A 26,287-nucleotide genomic window follows, 5' to 3' on the forward strand; every position below is an offset into this window, starting at 1 on the left:
TTTCAGAAGTGCCCTATTCTCTCACGAGTTACTCTTTTTCCCTTAACATATATAAAATCTCCTTAGATTCTTCTTAATCTTATATGCCAGAGCTATCTCGTGTCCCCTTTTTGTCCTCTTGATTTCCTTCTGAAGTATACTCCTCAATCCCCTATCCTCCTCCAGGAATACTTGATCCTAGCTACCTAGTCCTGACCAATGCTTCCCTTTTTTCTTGACTCGTGTATCAATTTCTCTTGTCATGCAGGGTTTCTGCCCTCTCAATTCCCACTTTCCAGCCAAACCTTTGCCTGCAAACAATCTACTCCAACCAACGTTTGTGAGTCCTGTTGGATTTGGCCCTAGAGTATTTAGTGCTGTTCCAGACATCACACAATAGGATGTGAATGGCAACTGAAAGTATGCAAAGGAGATTCACCAGGACGTTGCCTGGATTGGAGCCTTTACAACATACAGAGAGACCAGATAGGTTGGGTTTGTTTTCCCTGGTTTGGAGGAAACAGATGGGTGATCTATTTGGAGGATTTAAAATTATGAAAATGATAGATAGGATAGATACTATTTTTATCCATGGTGGTAGTGTCTTAGACAAAGGATTTAAGGGGAGAGGCAAAAAGTTTATTGGAGACCTGAGTTTTTCACACAAAAAACACGGTATCTGGAATGTCATCCTGTCTGAGCAGTACTCTCGAGAAGCATCTTGACGAGTACTTGAACTGCTAAACGCATAGAAGCTATCAACCTAATTCAGGTAAATGTGTGAATAGGTAAACTTAGTGTAGATAGATACAGCACACAGCATGGACATTGTGGGCTGAAGGGCCTGTTTTCGTGCTGCATGTTGCTCCAACTCTGTAACTCTTATATTCAGTTTTTGGATAGGGGAGATGGGAGAAGGGGACTTCAGACTCGCCTTACATCTAGCACCTCTTCCTTTCTAATGCTAACATGATCCAGAACATCACCGACCTTGCTCTGAACTCTTCCTCAAGATAGCCACATGCTCTAAAAATCGATTTCCGAGTTCACGCTTGGTCTCACCGGTGTGGACGAGGCCACCTTGGGAGCAGTAAATGCAGTGATCCAACGTAATGTTTTATTAAAATTGGGAGTCATTTGAGGCTTCCCTTTCCCCAGCAAATTCAAACAGCATGAATTATGTACAATTTTATTTTTGATCTTTACCAGATCCCAACTAGTCCATAGTCTGCAGTTTTGTTACCAATAGATCAGCTTTGTGTACTTTTATAAGAAAGGATTAATGTCTCAAGTGAACCAATTGGTCATAAACAGATGAAGTCAACCTCACTGCTGGAGCACATTTTAATAAATATTTGGGTGTTTCAGATGATTATGAGGCAGGAATGGAACTTCCAAAAAACTGTCATCAAATAACTGTTCAATCTGTTTAAAAAATAAATAGAAGGATTAAATAATGTTCTTGTTTCAGCTTTAGCTTCCATAAACGCCAGTTTAAAAAAAGCCAAAGATATTTAGTTTTGAAATATTATTAATAGGGCTATTTGGTGAAGAAATCAGTTATAGAATTATACAGCATGGAGAAAGGCCCTTTCGGCCTAACTCATCCATGTCGATCAAGATACTCCATCTCAACCATTTGGCCCATATCCCTCCAAACATTTCCTATCCTTGTACCTGTCTAAATATCTTTTAAATGTTGTTATTGTATCAACTACTTTCCGTGGTAGCTTCTTTCATATATCCAGAATACTTTGTGCGAATATATTGCCTCTCAGGTTCTTATCTGCCCCATCTCACCTTAATCCCTCTAATCCTTGATTTCCCCTATTCTGGAAAAAGACTATGGGCATTCATCCAATCTATTTCCCCTCATGATTTTATATATCTTTACATGGTTGTTACTTTACGTACCTCAACTTTATCCTCTGGCAGCTTATTCCATATGCCAAAATACCCATCACCCATGTACCCACACCTCTGTAAGATCACTCCTTAGCCTTCTGGGCTCCAGGGAATAATGTCCAAGCCTGCCCAACATCTCCCTAATGCTCAGGCCCTTGAATCCTGGCAAAATTCTCATAAATCTTCGTTGTGCTTTCTTCAACTTAATGCACCTTTCCTTTAGCAGGTGACCAAAACTGAAGACATTACTCGAAGTGCGGTCTCAATTACAATTATAATGTTTAAAAAATATGTGGACAGGTATATGGATAGGAAAGGTTTAGAAGGATAGTGGACAAATATAGGCAAATTGGCACTATCTCGAAGACACCTTGGTCAGTATGGACAATATGGGTTATATAGTCATATAGTTATACAACATGGAAACAGGGCCTTATCTAGTCCATCTTGTCCCATTTGTTCGTATTTGGCAAAGAGTCAGACTTATACAGATGGAAGTCTGTTTCCCTGCAGTGCTTCGGCATTATCAAAATCTGAAAAGTTATAAAAATGCAGTACATATGGATCATATGCAAGCAGAGGACATTAGTTTAACTTGGCATCATGCTCAGCGCAAACATTACAGACCAAGGGGCCTGTTCCTGTGCTGTACTGTTATATGTTCTATGTAAGTGTTTCATAAATTGAGTCCCAACAGTAAATCATTTCCTACAACAAAAGCAAAAATTGACTTGTAATTTGATTTACTAGCTTCTGAGATTCTGACTGTTTCCCATAAAATCGACACTTTACATTGCAGTCTCTTGGTTCTCTTTACATTCCTGCAAATTTATGGAACGTAACTTTCTAGCCCAACTCCTTATGTTAATCCAATCAGTTTATTCAATCTTTGAAACAAAAAGAAAACCAAGTAAAACTGTGGATGCTGAAAACCTGAAATAAAGAAACCGAAAATGTTGCAGACACTGAGCAAGTCAGGAAACTTCTATGGAGAAGAAACAAAGTTAACATTTCAGGCCGATGATATATCACCACAGCAACATTTCAAGGTGATAGGCAGAAAAATCGAATTTCCAAGTAGACTGGAATGAGGAAAGAATCCAACAAAATTATTATTTATAGGAAACAGGAACAGCGGATGGTTTACTAAAAAAGGCACAAAGTTCTGGAGTAACTCAGCAGGTCAGGCAGCATCTTTGAAAAACATGGATAGGTGATGTTTCTGGTCTAAACTGAGTCTGCAGAAGGGTCACGACCAGAAACGTCACCTACCCATGTTTTCCAGAGATGCTGCCTGACCACTGAGTTACTCCAGCACTTTGTGTCTTTTTTTACTGGAAACACAGCATATGAGCAGGCATCTTTAGTCCCCAATGTCAGTGCCAAACACACCCATCTGCCTACAGATGATCCATGCCCTGCAGACCCATGTGTCTAACTAAATGCCTCTTAAACCCAACTAGTTTATCTGCCTCTAACACCACCCCTGGCAACGCATTCCAGGCACCCACAACTCTCAGTATAAACAACATGCCTGCACATCACCTTCAGACTTTGCCCCTTTTATCTTAACACTATGTCCTCTCATCTTTGGCAATTCCACCTTGGGAAAAAATTTACCCTATCTATGTTTCTCATAATTTTATATACTATTAGGTCTCCTTCGACCTCGAGCATTCCAGAACAAAAAGTAAGTTGGTCCAGCCTCTCCTTAATATACTTAAGCTAATATCCTTAATCCAGGCAGCATTCTGGTAAACATTTTCTGCGCCCTCTCCAAAGCCTCCCCATCTTTCCTGTAATGGGGTGACCAGAACTGTACGCAATACTCCAAATGCTGCTTAAAAGTATTAAAAAAGCAACATCATGATTTCCTATCTCATACTCAATGCCTCAACGAACGCACAGTGGTGCAACGGTATTGTAGCCTTAGAGCTAGTGACCCGGGTTTGATCCTGACTAGGGATGCTGTCTGTACAGAGTTTGTATGTTGTAGGTTTTCTCCACATTCTCCGGTTTCCCCACATTCCAAATACATGCAGGTTTGTAGGAATATTGGCTTCTGTAAATTGTCTCTAGTGTGTAGGGTAGAACTAATGTATGGGTGATCATTGGTCAGCGCAGATTCAGTGGGCTGAAGGGCCTTCTTCCACGCTATATCTCTAAATGAAACTAAACAATGAAGGCAAGCTACCATATGCTTTCTTTACCACTTTATCTACTTGAGCTGCCAATTTCAGGTAACTATGGACTTGAACCTCTAAGATCCCTCAGTATACGAATGGTGCTGAGTTGTGCCATTAACTGTATGGTTTCCCCTTCCATTGGACATTCCATTGTGCAACACCTCACCCTTGTCTGGATTAAACTCAACCTGAAATTTCTCTGCCCATATCTGTAGCTGATCTATATTCTGCTGCATACTTTGTCAGTCTTCCTCATTGTACGCAACTCCAGCAATCTTTGTGTCAACTCCAAATATATGAGTTTAGTTTAGAGTCAGGAAGACATGATGCAGCTTTAGAGGACTTTGGTTAGACCTTATTTGGAGTATTGCATGCAGTCCTGGTTGCCCCATTACAGGAAGGATGTGAAGGCTATGGAAAGGTGAATTATGACACTAAATGCTTTCTGCTCACCTCTCAGCACAGTGGCAAAGAGAAAAAACTATTTCCATTCAGCACAGAACAGTTCACTTCATTGCCCCTCCCATTAGCCTGTAAACTATCACTGCAGAATTAAAATATTTGCAGTACTATTTTGGGGGGGGATTTATTTATTTATGGGATGGTAGTTTCACTGGCAAGATCAACATTTATTGCCAATCTCATATTGCCCAAAATGATTCGTCATCTAGAATTCTTGAATTGCTGCAATCTTCTGGTGAATGTACTTCCACAATGTTATATACCATTGTCACTTGTAAATTAATATTACAGTTTCCATATGATTATTCCTTCATCAGGTTGGATCTGCCCCCAGCACTGTTGGACTTTCCTCACCTCTGGTTAGGAAAGTGAAACCTTACCGTGCTTTGTCTCCACCTGCTTAAAAAAGACATCAATAATACCAGTATCAAAGAAGAGAAAGATGACATGCTTCAATGAGTACTGACCAATGGCACGAATGTTCGTGGTGATGAAGTGCTGAGAGGTTGGATATGATGTACAGCATCTGCTGTTATAGTAAGGATTTGAACCCACTACGATTTGTCTACTGCCACATCTGATCAACATAAGATCATCCTGGCTCTCCACTCTGCACTGAATCACTTAGAACAATAAGAACACGTACTTCACTTTTGTTCATCAACTGCAGCTCAGCCTTCAACACCATCATCAAACTCAAAGAATTGAGTCTCTGCTCATCCCAATATAATTAGATCCTTGACTTTGTCCTCAGTAGACCACAGTCAGAATGAATTGGCAACAACACTTCCTCCTCAATAACTATCAACAAAGGAGCACATCCATCCGCCTCCAGGAAGATCTCAAGCCCCTCCAGTTCTTCCTTGAACCAAGACCCAATCAATTTCCCTCTACTAACACTCCTCTCTGCCTGGCGGAATTTGTCCTCACCCTCAACAACTTCTTTTTTACTTCTCTCACTTTCTTCAAGTTAAAGGTGTAGCCATGAGCACTCGCATGGACCCCAGCTATGCCTGCCTTTTTGTCAGTTATGTCAAATAGTCCTTGTTCCAAATGTACGCTGGCACCATCCCCTAACTCTTTCTCTGCTGCATCAGGACTGCCTCCTGCATACGTGAAGAACATGTTGATTTCATCAATTTTCCATTAATATCTACTCTTCCTTCAAATTGATCAGCCATGATCACAATGAATGGCGGTGCTGGCTCGAAGGGCCTCCTCCTGCACCTATTTACTATGTTTCTGTGTATCTAAATTCACTTGGTCAGTCTGACACCTCTCTCCCCTTTCTTGATCTGTCTGTCTCCATCACAGGGGACAGACTATTGGCTGATGTCTACTGCAAACCTACTGACTCCCACTGTTATCTGGATAATGCTTCCTCCTATCTTGCCTCATGCAAAGACATTATCCCCTACTCTCAATTTCTCCATCTCCACTGCATCTGCTCCCAAGATGAGGCTGTATCTGAGATATCCTCTTTCTTTAGTAAACGTGTATTCCGCCCTGCTGTCATAGATGTGTCCCTCACCTATGTCACGTAGTTCTGCAGGTGCTCCTTCTCCCCTCTCGGTACAAGGATAGAGTTCTCCTGGTCCTCACCATTCACCCCACCAGCCTCTGCATCCACCAAATTATCCTCCGACATTTCCGTCATGTGCAACATTATCCCACCCGCAGTCACATCTTCCAATCTCCACCTCTTTCCGCCTTCTGCAGATACCACTTCCTCTGCAAATGTTTGGTTCACTCGTTCTTTCGCATCCAAACCACCCCATCCACAGATACGTTCCCCTGCAACTGCAGGAGATGCAACACCAACTCCCACAGTTATCTGGACGTGCAACTGGAATGTTGTAGTCATTACCGAAACCTGGTTAAGAGTGGTACAGGACTGGCAGAACAATGTCCCAGGGTATAGATGCTATTTAGAAAAATGGGAGGGGTAAGTGGCTGATGTGTTCGTGGATGAGCCTCTTGGAACTCTCTTCCACTGTTCTATTAGCTACAAGCTAGTTAGAGACAAACGGCACATTGGTCCAGAGAGTGGCACGGTGGCGCAGTTGCAGAGACCCAGTTTGATCCAAACTACTATTTGTACATTCTCCCCATGACCTTGTGGGTTTTCTCTGGACACTCTGGTTTCCTCCCACATTCCAAAGACGTGCAAGTTTGTAGGTTAAATGGCTTCTGCGAATTGTCCCTATTGTGTAGAATGCGAAACTGGGATAACACCGAACTAGTGTACAGGTGATCATTGGTCTGTGCGGTTTCGGTGGGCCTAAGGGCCTGTGTCGACGCTGCACCCCTACACTAAACTAAATGAAGCTAAAGACAGGGTGGGCCCGTGAGTTAAGAGTTCTAAATGAGGCAAGGCCAACTTTGACAATATTAGACAGGTTCGCTCAAGTTGATTGGAGCAGCTTGTTTGCAGTAAAAGGAAATTCCGGAAAGTGGGCTGCTTTTAAAAGTGTGCTGACAATTCAGAACATGCATCTTCCTATTGGGCAAGTGGGTAAAGGAATGGTTAATGGAGTTTAATGCAGATAAATGTGAGGTGTTGCATTTTGGGAAGTCCAACCACGCAGAACTTTCACAGTAAATGGCAGGGCTTTGGGGAGTGTTGCAGAGCAGAGAGACCTAAGAGTGCAGGTACATAGTTCCTTGAAAGTGGCCTCACAGGTAGGGTGTTTTAGTTTAGTTTGCTTTAGTTTAGAGATACAGCACGGAAGCAGGCCCGTCGGCCCACCGAGATCACGCCAACCAACAATCCCCGCACACTAACACTATCCTACACAAACTAGGAACAATTTACATTTACACTAAGCCAATTAACCTACGTCTTTGGAGTGTGGAAGAAAACCAAAGATCTTGGAAAAACCCCAGCAGGTCATGGGGGAGAACAAACAAACTCAGTACAGATAGCACCCGTAGTTAGGATCGAATTGGGTCCCTGGTGCTGTAAGTCAGCAACTCTACTGCTGTGCCACCATTTCTTTTCCTCCTACAGTTCCAGTTTCCTCCTACATTCTAAAGACATACAGGTTTGCAGGTTAATTGGCTTCGGTAAAAATTGTAAATTTTCTCTCGTGTATTGGATAGTGCTAGTGTATGGGGCGATCACTGGTCGGTGTGGACTCGTTGAGCGGAAGAGACTGTTTCCGCGCTGTATCTCTTACGTCTAAAGGTAGATAAGGTTGTCAAGATAGGATTCGGTACATTGGCCTTCATCAGTCAGGGTATTCAATATAGAAGTTGGGATGTTATGTTACAACTGTACAAGGCGCTGATGAGGCAACAGTTGGAGTGCAGGTACTCCCCAACTTACGTAATAAGTTACGTAAATTTGAACATGTGATAAGTGGTCCCGTTTCCTGAATGACCTGGGTTAAGGCAGCGGGAGGATAATGAGGGCTTCCCATCTGCTTCACAGATATAAAAGTATCATCCGAGCTTGCTGTTCCTCCAGTTTCAGCCACTGTTGGTGTGACACTGGGAAGATAAGCGGAAATGAGGGAGGTAGAGAGCAACTCCTGGTCAAGTCGCCGACATCTTCGACAAGGTGCGCCGGCGAGCCCTTCTTCACCAGCTGCCGCACCATCCGATTGATGGCTCACATTATAGGCCCTGGCCAACAGCACTTTCTTTTGGTCGCCACCATTGACAGGACATGCTCAGTCACCGTGGGGCTCCCTCTCCCCTCACCAGCTGCTGCTTCTTCCTTTGTTCCTTTGTCCACTCCCCCCTCCGCCGCCACCTCATCCTTTTCCCGTTGCTTTGTCCATTCTGATTTCTTCCCCTTCCACGGCCATCTCCACCTCCTTCCACATTGTAGAAGATGTCAGCAACTCTGGGGGCGGAGGAAGAGGAGGCGGCGGAGGTGGAGGGGGGAGCGTAATGTACGTGTGATGGACGCATTTGTAAACTGAGGTAATTTGACAAATACTTTGGTTGACAAACATCTTATGCAAAGATCACACATACCAGCATTAATATTTTTAAGATCTCATTTTATTGGATAATTCTCCATTTACTATTATTTTTAATATTTATAGATTCTTTATAATCACCAACACTTCTGTATTTTAAATTAATAGGCAGAATTTCAAATCACAGATATTACATATTCATATTCTTCACAATTGATATGATTATTTTTACATCTAAATCTTTGATTGAAGATTCTTTATTTAATTGCTTTTGAATTACGATTGACAATGAACTCCAGAATATTTTTTTTGGAATACCATTATTGAATATAAATATTTAATATACTCCATACAAGATCTGTCTTCTGATTAAATATAATTTTACTTTTAAAATGTCATGTACCTTTCTCCCGTGAATGCCATTTGACACCAAATGGAATGATGAGATTGACAGTATCAATGTTAGGTATAAAATGAGACAACATTTCTTTTGAATTAAGGTATTAATAGTTATAAATTTGATCATAGCCTGTATTTAGTATAAATAACCTTCTTGATGTCAGTACTTTGTGTTTACAGACACGAAAATATGACAAAGTTGCAAAAATATTGTTATTATTATACATTCTTCCAGAAACCAAAGAGCAATTTTTTTAAATTGTGAAGATATCTACAAATATTCTTAAGATGCAGATGTATAATTAGCTGGAAAAATGCCAACATTTTCATGGAGTTGTCCTTCCCACCAGTCAAAATGAGAATTAGTTTGGGTTGTCACTGTAATTATATCACCTGCATTGAAGCTGAGATCACCTGGTGCTTGTCCCTCAAACGAATACATTGCCGTCACAGTTAAAGGTTTTTCCCATGGATCTTCTGCAAGGCAGAACAAATGTAAATACACGCACGAGCTAAACAAGCTTATAAAATCAACAATAAATACATTGCCACGATATGATTGAGCACAATGATAGATGCAGAGCAATTTTACAAACTCCACCTGATTTGCAAGGGTCGAGCAATCTGCATGTAGTTAGCAGTGGGTAGAGTTGATACACCAACGATTGTGGTTGGGGAAAGAAGATCATTTGGCTGAAGATGGTGTAGGAAGGAACTAAAGATGCTGTTTTACACTGAAGATAGACACAAAATGCTGGAGTAACTCAACGGGACAGGCAGCATCTCTGGATAGAAGGAATGGGTGACATTACGGGTTGCCACTCTTCTTCAGAATCCTCAGAAGGGTCTCGACCCAAAATGTCACACATCCCTTCAATCCAGAGGTGCTGCCTCCAAATGAGTTACTGTAGCATTTTGTGGCTGAAGATAGTCTCAGTTTATAAATTCACTCTCTTTTCCAGGAAAACAACTTTCTTTGTCAAATTTCAGTAGTGTGGTCAGTACCCATGATGGATCGGGCAACGATAACCACTTTCTGCAGCCACAGGATACATCTGTGGAGGGAATGGACCGGTGAAGTTTCTTATAATGCTAAGCTAGAAAATCAACGATGATCTCATTGAATGGCGCAAGGGGTGTACACCCGAAGGACAAAAAATGTTGGAGCGATTTGGCGACCTTCTCGTTTAACATTTCGTTGAACTAGCGTGAAATGGATGATGTTCAGCGTGGACTCGGTGGGTCGAAGGGCCTGTTTCCACACTGTACCTCTAATCTAAACTACACTGTGCTTTTCGATGTTCTATGTTCTATAAATAATAATCTCTTTGAATTCTCTCCTCGTTCCTGTCTACTTGGAAATTTAATTTTTCTGCTCATGAAATTTTGCTGTTGTGATGCATCATTGGCCTGAAATGTTAACTTTGTTTCTCCTCCATAGAACCTTCCTGATTTGCTCAGTATCTGTAGCATTTTCTGTTTCTTTACTTCAGGTTTCCAGCATCCACAGTCTGACTTGCTTTTCAATTATTTTTGTTTCCAAGATTTAATAAACTGACTGGGTTAACTTTTAGAGTTGGGCTAGAAAGTTATGTTTCATAAATTCACAGGAATGCAAAGAGAACCAAAAGATTGCAATGAAAGGTGTCGATTTTATGGGGAAACAGTCAGAATCTCAGAAGCTGGTAAATTAAAATGTAAGTAAATTTTTGCTTGTGTGACAGAAGATGATTTACTGTTGGGACTCAATATATGAAACACTTACATCGAACATGTACAGCACAGGAAGAGGCCCTTCAGTCCCTAATGTCTGCACCGAACATGATGCCAAGTTAAATTAATCTCCTCTGCCTGCATGTGATCCATATCTACTGCCTTTTCACAGCTTTTCAAATTTTGATAATGCCAGGGCACTGCACATATTCAATGCTTTTAATATATCTAGTCCAGGTGGGGTACAGGGGAGGGGGCAAGAGAAACAGGGGATTAGGATAGGAGAGAAAAGGTGGGAGGGGGGGGGGGGGGGCTTGTTAGAGGTTATATAACATTGGAGAATTCAATGTTCATAGCATTGGATTGTAAGCTACCCATGTGGAAAATGAGGTGATGTTTGCATATGGCTTCATTCTGGCAATGGAAGAAGCCCAGGACATAAAAGTATGCGAATGGGAAGGGGAGTTAAAATGGTGAGCAACCAAGATATCCAATAGGCTTTGATGGACCAAGCGCAAGTGTTCGGCAAAACGGTCTTAGAATCTACGCTTGGTCTCACCAATGTACAGGAGGCCACATCAGGAACACTGGATGTAGGTTGGTGGAATGCATGTGAACCTCTGTATCACCTGGAAGGACTGCTGGGGTCCCTGGATGGAGGCAAGGAAGGAGGTATAGGGACAGGTGTTACATCTCCTGCAGTTGCAGAAGGAAGTACCTGGGGAGGGGATGGTTTTGGTGGGAAGGGATGTGAACAAAAGAGTTGTGAGGGAGCGGTCTCTGCGGAAGCCGGAAAAGGATGGAGATGGGAAGATGTGACTGGTAATGGGATCAGGTTGGAGATGGGGAAAATGTCGGAGGATGATGTTTTGGATGCGGAGGTGGGTGGGGGAAAGGCGAGGACCAGGGGATCTCTATCCCTGTTCCATCTGGATGGAGAGGGAGCGAGAGCAGAACCACGAGACAAAGAGTGAGTGATCCATCTATGACAGAAGGGGGGGGAAACCATGCTTAGTAAAGAAAGAGGACATCTTGGATGACCTAGAATGGAAAGCCTCATCTGGAAGCAGATGTGGCAGAAACAGGGGAATGGGGAGCAGGAAATAATGTCTTTGCAAGAAGCAGATTTGGAGGAATAGTAGTCCATATAACGGTAGGAGTTAGTAGGTTTGTAGTAGAAGTCAGTCAATAGTCTGTCCCCCGTGATAGAGACAAAAAGATCAAGAAAAGGCTAAGAGGTGTCAGAGATAGTCCAGGTGAAATTGAGGGCCAGATGAAGTTAATGAAATCAACAAGTTCTGCACCGGTGCTTAATCTAGGTGAACCTAATCATTTATGGTATGAATCTTTTGAAGTGGACTCGGGGATCATGGTTAACTTGCTTCCATTCCAGTTTTGAGGAGCACAAAACATAAGCATGAATTCTTTTAATATGGAGTGGCCATTCCACACCAGCTACTATATGTTCTTTTTCTAATGGTGAGGAGGTCCAAAACTCAAACTACAACTTAAAACACAGTGGTGATGCAATCTCTAAGCACACCACATGGCTGCAGATTCTTGACCTGGCCTACATCCTTTCCCTTGGATCTGATCGTCACAATCCCCCATCTCCTCTTGCTCCTTCAGTCTTCCTTCCTCATACCCTTTACCCTAACTGCCTCCCTCATCTGCTCCACCCCTCTTCAATAATTCAATGGTACTTTATTGTTACATGTACCCAGGTACAGTGAGATTCTTTGTTTTAGCTTACAATAGTTAGGAAAAGGGGACGTACAACGAGATCTGGGTGTCCTAGTGCATCAGTCACTGAAAGGAAGCATGCAGGTACAGCAGGCAGTGAAGAAAACCAATGGAATGTTGGCCTTCATAACAAGAGGAGTTGAGTATAGGAGTAAAGAGGTCCTTCTGCAGCTGTATAGGGCCCTAGTAAGACCGCACCTGGAGTACTGTGTGCAGTTTTGGTCTCTAAATTTGAGGAAGGATATTCTTGCTATTGAGGGCGTGCAGCGTAGGTTTACTAGGTTAATTCCCGGAATGGCGGGACTGTCATATGTTGAAAGACTGGAGCGGCTAGGCTTGTATACACTGGAATTTAGAAGGATGAGAGGGGATCTTATCGAAACATATAAGATTATTAAGGGGTTGGACACGTTAGAAGCAGGAAACATGTTCCCAATGTTGGGGGAGTCCAGGACCAGAGGCCACAGTTTAAGAATAAGGGGTAGGCCATTTAGAACAGAGATGAGGAAAAACTTTTCCAGTCAGAGAGTTGTAAATCTGTGGAATTCACTGCCTCAGAAGGCAGTGGAGGCCAATTCTCTGAATGCATTCAAGAGAGAGCTAGATAGAGCTCTTAAGGATAGCGGAGTCAGGGGATATGGGGAGAAGGCAGGAAAGGGGTACTGATTGCGAATGATCAGCCATGATCACATTGAATGGTGGTGCTGGCTCGAAGGGCCGAATGGCCTACTCCTGCACCTATTCTCTATTGTCTAATACATAGAATATACAAAGAATTGCCATGTTTCTGGTACCGTCAAAGTTACAAAAGTACTCATTAGTCAAGTTGGTCCTTCGTTCTCGGCATCAACGTTTCCACCCCCCGCAAGGTGCCTCTTTGTTCTCGGCAGCCCCCCTTGTCCCTCTTCTCCTTAGCGCTCTCTCTTTTAGCCCCCTTCCTCTCAATAAATAATTTACAGCTCACACAGGATTTAGCCGAATTGAGGAATAAGCTCAGAGGAACTAATGGGCGAAATGTGTTTCAATATGCCCGACATTACCATAGTATTTGTTCACATAGTGGAGAGGGACTGCTTTTTGGGATAACTACCATGGAATTTCCTACATTAAGAGTTTAGTATTGGAATTCTAGTAAGCTGATTGATTTCAAAGGGAAAATATGGTAGCAAATGGAAGTATATGCACATAGAGGCATCAATGGTTAGCTGGAAGCTACATTTCCAATGATAAGCAGTGTCCAGACACTGGCTCTACGTAGGGATGCGAGGGTAGGAGACCAATGAGTTTGGGCAACTTGCTGATACCAGAAAAGCTGGAACCATATCGTAAACAGAATAACAACCCTCAATTCAGCTTTTCTCAGATCCATTCAAGTATATGCAATGCATGGACAGTGAAATCGTGCCTGGAATCATTTGAGACAATTTCCCTGGTGGGCTATTATCATGTAAAATGCATGGGAAGATGCAGTAAAGATCGCAGAAGAGTATGAAGTGATGGTGAAGTAGGGGCCAACCAATCTTGTGGCCATGAGAGAGTCTGGTGGGGACAATACATCTTACAGCTTAAAGACAATACAGAGGTTGATATTCTGAGGTTGATTTTGCCATTGCCAAGAGAGAAGTACAATCTGAACAGTGTATTCTTCGCAGAGTTAGACTAAGTAATCGGCATTGAGAAAGTGGTGGTGAGTGATGAGTGAGAGTAGCTGTACAATACTTCATTGATATATATATTAAAGCTCTTAAAAATTGGCATCTCAAATATCAAAAGTTACAATCTATTCCAGCTTTACAACATTTGAAAAAATATTGTGGAAATCCGCCTGTTGGACTAACTTAGTTGTCCTATATTTGACTGCACCTTCTTCCCCCACCCCACCTATACATTCTTCTCAATTCTTCCCTCTTAGGACAATCTCCTTGCCCCAAAAATCAACGCAATGAACCTCTACTGCACCACTTAGTAATGCTGAATAAAGAACACAAAGTGGGGGTGAGGGAAAACTTATTTTTGGTAAATACAAGTTTACTATTTCATTATGAACACCGACAAAGAAGATCATCCCTAGCCATGTTTTCCAACTCTTTTCTGTCTGCCCACTATTAAAGAATGATTTTACAATCATCCTAATTGGAATACAATATTTAAGGTACTGGATTTCCATTGTATTTGACAATCTCACAATGTGGGATTATTTGGCTGCAAGTGACATCCAGAAATTATAAACTAATTAGCAGAACAAAATATACTGAAAACAACTTGACATGCTGCTAAAGCAAAATAATACAATGCTGGAAATCTTAAAAAAGCAGAAAATGTTGGGAATATTCAATAGATTAAGACCATCTGCGGTACAGACACTTTATAGTGTCTGTACCACAGATGTTTCATGGCAATGTTCTTTCATCAGACATTCCCGTAATGTCAAAAACTAACCAAATTAACAATAAAACCAGCAAATACTAGAAATCTTCAGTAAGTCAGACAACATTTGTAAAAGAGATTTAGTTTAGTTTAGAGATACAGCGTAGAAATAGGCCCTTCAGCCCACCGAGACCATGCTGACCATCAATTCCACTATAGTCAGAGATAGACTCTTTTTTTCAGATTTCCAGCATCAAAACAGATCAGATATGGATGTTATAAATCTGTGAACTTCCTTAAAGTATTAGTATAGTATTTTAGTTAAGCAATTCCATTGCAACAATTCAATCTCATTCAAACTTTTGAATAAAGCATGATGAAATTCAATTAATAGCAGATTTAAAGCGATTAATAATGGTTTAGAATTCATAGTGGGCTATCCACATTTACCATGACTGCTAAGTATGAATTTGCCTAATTTGGATCGTTGGCAGAAATTTGCATTTGGGAGTTAGCTTGATATCATGCAGTGAGGACTTCTGGATCATCACAGAGAAGCCTCCAACCATAATAAAGCTGACAATCTTTGGCAGCTTTTGTTAATAAATTAAGAATAGGCTGACTATAATAGTATTAGACAAGAACTGCTGAAAGTAAATTGGGTAGCTATTTGAATGTAAATCCACATCTGTCATGTGGGGATATTTAAAAAACCAATCGATTATGAGTTCAGAACCCATATGTGCCTGTGAGAAGATAAGGATGACAAAGTTCAGACACCCTGCATGACAAGTTTAGTCAAAAAGGAAAAGGAAGCATATGTATGATTTAGGAAGCTGAAATCAGCTAAAGTCCTTGAGGAATATAAAGGAAACAGGAAAGAACTTTAATAAATTAGAAGGGCTAAAAGGGACCATGAAATATTCTTGGCAAGTAGGATAAAGGTAAGAGGGAAGGGAAAGGGTAGGCCCACTCAATAGCTAGGGTGTGAATTTGTGCGAGGGGCCACAGGAAGTGGGTTAGACCATTCATAAATACTTTGCAACAGTTAGAGTGGCCTGCAAGTGTGATTGCAGCGCAGGAGACTTCGACTTCTACTTCCTACTCCCTAGCATCCAATTGGACAATATACAATCTTTAGAAATTGAGATTGAAGACTTAAGGGCAAGGTTGCATTACCAAATGGGACACGAGGGAATACTGTATGCTGATTCACAGAGATTTAGCTCACCCTCAGCTCTCCAGACCTGAAGGTTATGGAGTGGTTATTTTCCTAGCTCCTTGTAATGAATACTGTACAATCTAGGTAAAATACATTGTAGTCTTCTGGAAGGTGGGGGTGGGCGCGGTTGGGGGGTGATGTTGGTGGTAAGGGCAGGCAAAAATACCCACTCCTGATACAAACCGAAAAAAGAGTGAGTTAACTAATTGATGAGGTGTTGGTCCCTGAGCTTGAGTTGGGCAGTTGCAGAAGACCACAAACAAAGGTCAGAGTGGGATGGTGAATTAGAAGATAGACACAAAATGCTGGAGTAACTCAGCGGAACAGGCAGCTGGAGAGAAAGAAGGGGTGAGGTTTCGGGTCGAGACCCTTCTTCGGACTAGTGAATGGTGTTGATGAATTAAATTGGCAGATGAGTGTCACTCCTCTTCAGACTCAAACTCGGAAACAAAGTGTTAGAAATGACTGAGAAGCAAGCACTGGATTGATTTACACAATTTAGTTATGTGGCATCAATGCTTTCCAATGCTAATAAACATCTAAACTGTAATTGAATAATTTTGCTTTAACTCCTTTGGGCTTTGGATTTTTATTACAAATGACTTAATAAATTCAGACTTCTAACCAAATATTTACATCAATTAATTGTGAATTTATATTTGGCAGTTAATTGTTCCAGGGACATTCACAACCTCATGATAAACTAAATCTTTCAAGAATGGGAAATCAATCCAGACCAATTTTACTAACAGAAACTAAAATAACAAATTTCATTGTACTCTCTTTATGGGACCATCACGTGCGAATGACAACAAAGACTACTCTGGCCTTAAGAAAATCTACCTTAACTTAGGTCAGTAATCAATGTTTAATTTAATCGTAGAAGTCCTTGCTCATGACACCAACGACTATTGATATGGAAGAAAATGAGAGATACCGGAGAAAACCACAAATGGAAAATGCAAACAACTATAAATACACCACTGGAGGTCAGGATGAATCTGGGTTATTGGACCTTTGAGGCATCAGCTCTGTTAATTGCACTACTGTCTTGTCCTTTGTGATTAATACTTGGCAATTATATTAATTTGACGAGTGAGGATTGTATTGAACAGCCAAGATGCAATAAGGATGGCTTATTCCTTCTTCTTTGTCTTATTTTCCTAACTATTTTTTAAATATCCATCTAGGTGAACAGATGCGATCCAGATTTAGTACCTCATCTGAAAAATGTATCTCATAGACACTTGTGCATACAAACAAGCTTTCAGAACATTGCATTCAAAAGTCTGATGCTACAGATGGCGGAACTACTTCTCCACTTTCTCCACTTTAAGCAATATTTACAATATTGTGGAGGCGTGGTTACCATATTGAGTGATTTGTGTCTATTTTCCAACCAATCAACAAAATTGACTTAAAGATGTCTGTAAAAATGTGATCCACTTATTATTCGGGGACTATCTGCAATTAAATCCATTCTGTAGGCCATTGATCATTTTATTTTTGATTCCAAGTACAGATCCACCACTGATTTCCTGGTATCCTTGGTTCCAGAGCCTTTCTGGATTATCCAGTTTTGCCAGTCCAACTGAGGTCAGGACCTACATGAGGAGTCCTATTGTACCAGGACGGTCAGATTAGGGAGCCGAGGAGCTGAGATATTGGACCGCAAAGTCAGTTGCGGAAGTCAGCTATGGGAACAGATTCTGTGGAAGAGAGTGGCCAGAGTTCCAGAGCCCCGGCCGTAGGGGGCAGATTCAACCTGTCGATCGGCGCGGAAGTTCCAATGAGGTCGAGATCAACTGCCTCTCTGGCCTAGGTGCCACATTTTCGAGGACACGTCCAGGGGCAAGGGGGAGGGGAGGTGGGGAGGGGGATTTCGAGTGCACTCTCGCAATTTTGTCCGGATTAAAGGAGGTGCCAGACCACTATTTGCCAGAAGATCAGTGGTGAACCTGTACATTTATTCAAAACAACAAACACTCAACCGAAATAAGATTAAAAAATTTGGCCAAATCAATTTTTAAAGAGAAAATGAAAATGTGAAAATGTTATTGATAGTGCATTGAGACTTTCCATGTTAAATGCTGCACTATAAATACAAGTTACTGTTATCTTACTTGTTTCAAATGACAACATGATTTTGCTCTACTATGCATGAATTGGTAATCAAAGCTGACTTTCTGTAACATTTAACTTACCAGACTGGGAGTTTGGTAGTTGTGGATAAAGATTTTTGGAATTCTGCTCCACTTTGAATCAAGAAAGAAAATATTGTCACTCAGAATTTATTTTGTCATAGATTAGCCAAGCATAAACATTGTAATATCATAACACTGCATATTTTGTTAATCTGGTATTATTAGAGACTTAAACTCTATTTCTCCTTTTCACATTCATTCATCATTTTTATTATGTTTAGTTTCTTCCTTCTACGTAAGGGGTAAATGCTGTTAGGTTAATTAAAATAAGCATGGAAAAAGATCACATTTATTGCAGGAATGAGAAATAAATAGTAAATTATTCCCAAATATATCAGTCACGGATAGCATATTTTCCTTCATAATTATATTTTTGTCATGATGAATTTTATTAATGAAACAAAAGTATAATTCTCACTTTGAACTGAGTGACCTATGTGAAACAAGCCAACAAGAGTGCACTAAAGACACGAACAAGAAGATAGAAAATAAATTTAACTTGCAGACTCACCATAACATGTGAATTAAATATTTAAACGCTATATATTTCTCGTGTAATTGTTGCCGATTAAAACTTAAGTGGAGCCTAAAGCATGTGTAAGCCCTGGCTGTATATGTGTGACCCCTGGCATTTCTCAAAGCCTTCCAATTTGCCATTCCATCATTGATGTGTTTTGATAATATCCACCTTTTCCCAGCTGGATAGCCATATTAAAGGTCACCTGTGCTACATAATTTGCCTCACCCCAAGCTCAGAAGTTCTTTCCTTCACTTGTGACATTGTTCCATTTACCAAAAACATTCATTCTGTAGACTGGCTGAAAATATGAATTTTTCAAAGATATAAAAGCAGGAAACAAATCCACTAGTTCAGGCTGGATTTAAACTAATTTTGGAAATTTAATTAACTCGTGCTCAAAACATTGATCCAACTATTTCTAGTTATCACTGTAATTTGTGCATTGATTTTGGAACCACATAAGCTAAAATGAGCAGAAGTGTTCCAGCACAAAATCACTTTAAAAGACAGATGAGCAAAAAAATAAAGTACTCTACAAACTCAGTGGATGAGGCAGCATCTGTAGAGGGAAATGGACAGACAATATTTCAGGCCAGGACCCTTCTTCAGACTGATGCAAAGGGTCATTCTTCCATCTGAAGAAGGGTGTTCGTCCAGCACTTTGGCTTTTGTTCACTTTAAAAGGGCTATGACTGTGCTGCGGAGGCAAATATAGTCATTCAGTGCCACCATTGCCCCATAATAGGGCCTCAAAGAGAAATAAGCATGTCAGGATTTCAAGTGATAAAGGAATTTTCACACAAATACAGCATGCCTTTTTTGATTTTGAATTAAGACCATGATTCACAGCATAGGATTAGAATCATGCCTCCACGTGTCTCAAATAAGAAAGGCAAGTAGAAAAGTAGTGCATCATAATAATATTCATACAGATACCTTGTCCTCTTTCATTCGCAGATGCCCGCATACGCTGTGGTCTTGGTGGATTTCTATTTGATTCTTTGACCTATATAATCAAAAGAAAAAGATATGATCATGCAGAATGAAGGAATACATCCGTCCCTTTTTCTACAAAACATTAGGTCCAGACATTCTGTGGTCAAGCAACAATTAAATATACACTGTCCTCATTATGCTCAAGGGTTTTGCACAGATTTCCTGTGGATTATTAAAAAAATGCAGATAATTCAATATCATTGACAAATTGCCTCTTACTCTGGCTAAGGATAATGACATACATCCCCTCCATGGCTATACACTGGAATTTAGAAGGATGAGGGGGGATTTTATTGAAACATATAAGATAATTAGGGGATTGGACACATTAGAGGCAGGAAACATGTTCCCAATGTTGGGGGAGTCCAGAACAAGGGGCCACAGTTTAAGAATAAGGGGTAGGCCATTTAGAACGGAGATGAGGAAGAACTTTTTCAGTCAGAGAGTGGTGAAGGTGTGGAATTCTCTGCCTCAGAAGGCAGTGGAGGCCAGTTCGTTGGATGCTTTCAAGAGAGAGCTGGATAGAGCTCTTAAGGATAGCGGAGTGAGGGGGTATGGGGAGAAGGCAGGAACGGGGTACTGATTGAGAGTGATCAGCCATGATCGCATTGAATGGTGGTGCTGGCTCGAAGGGCTGAATGGCCTACTCCTGCACCTATTGTCTATTGTCTATAACAAATTCTATGTGTAATAAAGTGCTTATGTACACGCTAAGATACAATGCATTATTTTATTGAAGCACTTACATCATAGGACCTGCAGTACATTACAGCTCCGAGCTGCTACATCTACTGCCTGACGTAGGCGAGTTCTTAATATTATAAACCACATACTAGGCGGGACTACTACTAACAAGCACTACGATTCGCTAGCATGCAATAGCCCATCTACACTATGTAAGTTTCAGCTTATAAATTTTAGCTTTGATGTTTCAGCGTTAGTAAATCAACAATAACTCAACATAGTAATTGAACCAAAATCTTTGCTTGAGTCTGTCAGCACCATTCTTCCGCCAATTATCCCTGTTCTACAATTAGTGGGCAAAATCAGAACATTTGAAGGGGTTACACAAAATGGGTCTGATATGCAATAGATGTGGTCTGAATGTTCAAAGAGATTGCACCAATACAAACTCAAGATTCTTTTGTGTAGGAAAGAACTGCAGATGCTCGCCTGAAGAAGGGTCTCGACCCGAAACATCACCTATTCCTTCTCTCCAGATATGCTGCCTGTCCCGCTGAGTTACTCCAGCATTTTGTGATCTACCTTCAAGATTCTTTTGTATGATTACAAATCATATTATTCCTTTGAATAAGAGTAGCACAAGAATCTCAATCTATTTGGGGAGATGGATTGGGGGTCTAATGAGGGTAGGATATTTATCATATAAGCCAGGGCTATGGAGAGTATTGAAAAACATGGGCTTCATGGTGATCAATTCTAAAGAATAGAGAACTTTGGAGCACAGGAAAGGCCATTTGACCTGTGTCGAAGAACTTAATCTCTTTTGTCTGAATGTGATCCGTATCCATCCATTCCTGCATATTCATGAGCCAATAATCTAAACACCACGAGCATATATATTTGCTTCCACCATCATTCTACTCTCTGTGCAAAAAAAACTTGACCCGCATATCTCTTTTAAACTTTCCGCCTCTGACCTTAAAGCTATGCCCTCCAGTCTTTTACATTTTCACCCCGGGAAAAAGGTTCTATCTACCCTATCCATGCCTCTCATAATTTAATATACTTCTATTAGGTCTTCCCACAATCTTATTGATGCTCCAGAGAAAACAATCCAAATTTGTCCAACCTCTCCTTGGAGTTTATACTCTTTAATTCAGGCAGCATTCTGGTCTATTTTTTCTACACTCTCTCCAAAGCCTTCACAACCTTCATATAATGGAACCACCAGAACTACACACAACACTCCCAATGCAACATGACTTCCTGATCCATATACTCTTGCTGTGACCAATGAAGGCAAGCATATCATATATCTTTACCACTCTGTCTATTTGTGTTGCCACTTTCAGGGAGCTATGGACTTGGACCCCCACATCCCTATCTACATCAATGCCGTAAAAGGTACTGTCATTAATTGTATACTTTCGCCTTCGTAATATCTCACACTTGTTCAGATTAATCACCATCTGCCATTTCTCTGGCCATTTCTGTAAGGCAAGGCAAGGCAAGTTTATTTATATAGCATATTTCATACAGCAATGGCAATTCAAAGTGCTTTACACAGAGCATATAAAATATAGAACAAGGAGAAAAGGTAGAAAAATACAAATAATAAGAGTAATAAGATAAATAAATAATAGTTATAAGTAAGATTAATAGAGTAATGGGGGATCATGACAGAAGCCTCCTCGTGGCGATCCCACGGAAAAGACAACACGATACACTCTGACGCGTCGGGCGAACAATTATGTCAACATGTTGGACGACGACAGAAGCCAACAGCGAGCTAATGTCGTCTGACACATGAGCGAACGATAGAGTAATAAAATTAGATAAAAAGTAATAAGAATAGACCAAAAGTAAGATATATAGAGTAGCAAGAATCAAAGTGCTAGTCATAGACACTGCAGAACATGAAGGTTTTAACCCTGTAACTTTCTGTTAATTCTGTAACTGAAATAAATCCCGCTGTATCCTTTCACAACACTCCTCATCAATTTTGATGTATCTGCAAACTTACTAAGTAAACAAAAAACAACTCAGCTGGTCAGGCAACATCTGTGGAGGAAATGCACAAATGGCATTTCAGGTAACAATCCTTTAGACTAGCACTGCTTGAAAGGATGTTAGAGGCAGGTACTCTCACATCTGGAAGAGAACCTGAATCACTAATACATAGTAGATTACAGAAAAATGTTAGTAAATGGGATTAGTAAATGGGCTACAAGAATTGACTTCCATTTTCAATCCATAACAAAAGCAACATTTAATTGTGAAATCTAAGTAATGCACAGTATTCATTGTGGAACTAATTTCTGATTTTTCTATTTTACTGTTTAACATAGATAAAAGCAAATTTCAAAATTTTGCAGGCTGTTGGGCATTGGAGCCATTTTTGAAACAATTTAATTTGATTATTTCTGAATTCTTGCGTGAATGGAAATTTAATTCTGGAATCTACATTGCACATCAGTAAATTTATTTCTGAGGTAGTGAAAAGCTTTTGTTTGTGTGCTATCCAGGCAAAGAGAATACTATAGGTAATTACAATCAAGCGGTCCACAGATAAGGTTAAAGAGTACAACATTTAGTGTAAGATAAAGTCTAATTAAAGATAATTCAAAGTTCTCCAATAAAGTACATGGGAGTGTGTAGGAAGGACCTGCAGATGCTGGTTTAAACCGAAGATAGACACATTAAGATGGAGTAACTCAGCGGGTCAGACAGTGTCTCTGGAGAACAGGAATAGGTGGCATTTCGGATCGAAACCCTTCTTCAGACTGAGAGTCAGCGGAAAGGAAAAGGAGTGATAAAGACGGTGATTTTGAGAGATATGGAAAAAATGAATGAAAGATAAGCAAAAAAGTAACAGTGATAGAGGGAACAGGCCATTGTTAGCTGTGGCCTAGGTGAAAACGAGTTACAGATAATGAGACTCAACAAGACGGCTTACACATGCTAGCTGATGAGAGAACAAAAATCAAATTAGTTTGGGTAGGAATATCTGAACTATATCTTTGCTGCATTTAACTGTACAGAAAAAAATGAAATAAGGATGCAGAACATTGCACAGGAACAGGTACTTTGACCTAGGATCCATGCTGAACATGATTATAGGTCAAACTAATCTCCTCCGCATGCATATGATCTATAGTCCTATATTCCTTGCATTTCTATGTGCCTGTCTAAAAGCCTCTTCAGTTTCAGAGACAAAATCATCCTAAGTTTTTGAAGCTCAGTGGATTTCTTACTTTGATTCTGGTGGCTGAAAGATCAGTTTCAAATTGACTGAATACAACAAACAAAAAAATAGGCATATAAAACATCACAAACCTTTGTTTGTGTTCTTGCTCTTTTTTTGTTGGTTTCACGAAGTTCTTCTATTTGGTACTGTTCAGTGAAATTGCCCAATATTTCGTATAGCTCTTGGGTTGCAGTTGGAGGCTCGACATCTCCATACAGAATTGCACTTGCCCTGATGTCCTGGCAGTAAAATCTATTTAAACACATTTTTACAGAATTATTATTTTCAAAATTATGAACTACAGTGCATTATATACTGTTTGATCTAAGTAAACACGAAACTATTTTATACTAACAAAGCAATCTAAATTTTAAACAGCACATTATCGAGGAAGTCACATCAATAGCACTGAAGTAGACAAGGTTGGTAAGAGGTGCACATATTCATCTAGAAGGAGTGCTGGGGTTCAAAGGTTTCAAAAATCTTTTATTGTCACATGTAGACACTCAATTAAGGTACAGTGAAATGCGAATTACCATATGAAAAAAAAAGCAACAAGACACACAACTACATAAAAGTTAACATAAACATCCACCACAGCAGATTCCCCATATTCCTCACTGTGACAGAAGGCTAAAAAGTCCAATCTTCTTCCTCTTTATTTTCCCGCGGTCAGGGCAGTCGAACCATCCGTCGGGGCAATCAAAGCTCCCGCAGCCGGCGGTCAAAGCTGCCACGTCGAGGTGATCAAAACTCCCGCGTCGGGGTGGTCGAAGCTTCTGCGGCTTGGAGTTCCCGAAGTCGGTCTTTAATCAGAGACCGCGAGCTCCGTGATGTTAAATCCGCAAGCTCCTTGGCAAAGGGATTGCGGGCTCCTCGATGTTAAAGTCCCGTAGGCTCCCTGCGGTGGAGTTTTCAAAAGTCGGTCTCCAGCAAAGGAGACTCCACGATGTTAGGCTGCAGTGCGGATGGAGATACTATACGGAAAAAAATTGCATCTCCGTCGCGTTGAGATTAGAAAAAAACTTCCCCCCCCACCCCAAACATAAAACAAGCTAAAGAACACTAAACACATACATTTAACACATACTATTAAAACACAAAGAAGGGACAGACTGTTGGCGTTATTAATGAATAGAAGTGAGCGAGGATGTGCAGGAAAGGGTGTTGAATCTCCTGTGGTTGGATGGAAAAGTGCCTGGGGAAGGACTGGGGTGGGTAGGGAGTCTTGAGAAAAACAATGAAGTAGGAGAGAGAGATATCTACAGAAGATAGCAAGGGTTGGGAGGGGAAGATGTGACTGGTGATGGGATTGTGTGAAGGAGGAAGAAATGTCTGAGAATGGTGTGTTGGATGCAGAGGCTGGTGGGGTCAAAGGTAAGGACCTGGGGAACTCTATTTCTGTTCTGTCTGGGAGGTGGGGTGGGGTAGAGAGCAGAACTGCAATAAATGGAGGAGACATGGGTGAGAGCTCCATCAACAAATGCAGGGGGTGGGACTACCACGTTTCATGAAGGAAGAGGACATCTTGGATGTCCAAGAGTGGAAGGCCTCAATCTGAGAACAGATGTGTGGAGATGGAGAAACCACAAGGAATGGTAACCTCACAACAGCTAGGATAAGTGGAGGTCAAGAGAGCTGTGGGAATCAGTCGGTTTGTAATAGATGTCTGTTGGTAATCTGTGTCCTGAGATGGGGACAGAGAGAAAAAGAAAGTGCAGCGAGGTGTTAGAAAATGGTCCAAGTGAATTTGTACTACTAAGTAGAGTTTGAATCCCGCTATGGCAAGTGGGAAACATGATGTAAGGAACATGGAAGGTAAGTACTCGTATATGACATGTAAATACATATGTCAAACACTGGCAGTGACTTACAATGATGATGCCTATATTTTATAAAAATCAGTAAAAATGACGATTTTACCATCAAATTAAATTTTGATACCAGAACACCAATTTGATTTGATGCTCAAAATGAAATATATGTTTATAAATAATAATAATATATTCCTTTATTCGTCCCACACCGGGGAAATTTACAGTTTACAGCAGCAAAGTGGATAGCAAAGATCATTCATTATAAATAAATAAATAGAAACAGTCAAATTACTATTCTGAACTGTGGATAGGCAGGGTCAGCTTAAAGTAAATATTTTAAAACAAAAATGCACAAACCAAATTACAAGAATAAATATGAATTATAAACCTGTATAACGTTGGACTAAGCAACTTTGTTTGATCATTTAGATTGCCTCTCTTCGAACATCTCTTGGAACTAGCTAGTTTATCTTGAGACAAGTTCCAGGAGCTGAACCTGCACTCCATGGTCATGCAGAGCAGCATTCCAACATAAATATGTCAATGGATTTTTGGACACATTACATAATCAAATATTTGGACAGAAAAACAAATCTCTCTGCAACTTACTTGCGATTGGTCTCTTTTCTTTCAATCAAGTAAGAACCCTCCAATGATATTCCAGCAAACAATCCACGTGCCTTGCAGTATGTGTACATCGCAGCTGAACTTCTTACGGCAACATCTCCCTCAATGTTTCTAGAAAACATTGTCTGATGTTCATTAATACATTATATGAGAAAATTTACTAATATGCAGATCTTTACTTTATGTGCTGGGCCCACAACAGATCTTCAGAGATATGCACATAGGAGCTTAAAGTTGTTGACTCTCTCCCCCATGCACCCATTGGTGAAGACAAGTTTGTGGATCCT

At 40.6% G+C, this 26,287-nt stretch overlaps 1 protein-coding gene across 1 annotated transcript in view; it reads right to left on the reverse strand.

Annotated features, from left to right (window-relative positions):
• Nucleotides 1-8,608: 8,608 nt before the first annotated feature.
• sh3yl1 (SH3 and SYLF domain containing 1) overlaps nt 8,609-26,287 on the reverse strand; it is a 50,391-nt gene continuing 32,712 nt past the window's right edge. The window contains exons 6-10 of the mRNA XM_078399183.1: nt 25,983-26,111; nt 23,646-23,808; nt 19,566-19,635; nt 18,110-18,160; nt 8,609-9,337 (exon numbers count right to left, since the gene is read on the reverse strand). Of these exons, the coding sequence (XP_078255309.1) occupies nt 9,144-9,337; nt 18,110-18,160; nt 19,566-19,635; nt 23,646-23,808; nt 25,983-26,111 (607 nt within the window). The 3' untranslated portion in view covers nt 8,609-9,143. The remainder of the gene's footprint in view (nt 9,338-18,109; nt 18,161-19,565; nt 19,636-23,645; nt 23,809-25,982; nt 26,112-26,287) is intronic.

This window comes from Rhinoraja longicauda, chromosome 5 (genome assembly GCF_053455715.1).
Source record: "Rhinoraja longicauda isolate Sanriku21f chromosome 5, sRhiLon1.1, whole genome shotgun sequence".
Taxonomy (NCBI): Eukaryota; Metazoa; Chordata; class Chondrichthyes; order Rajiformes; family Arhynchobatidae; genus Rhinoraja; species Rhinoraja longicauda.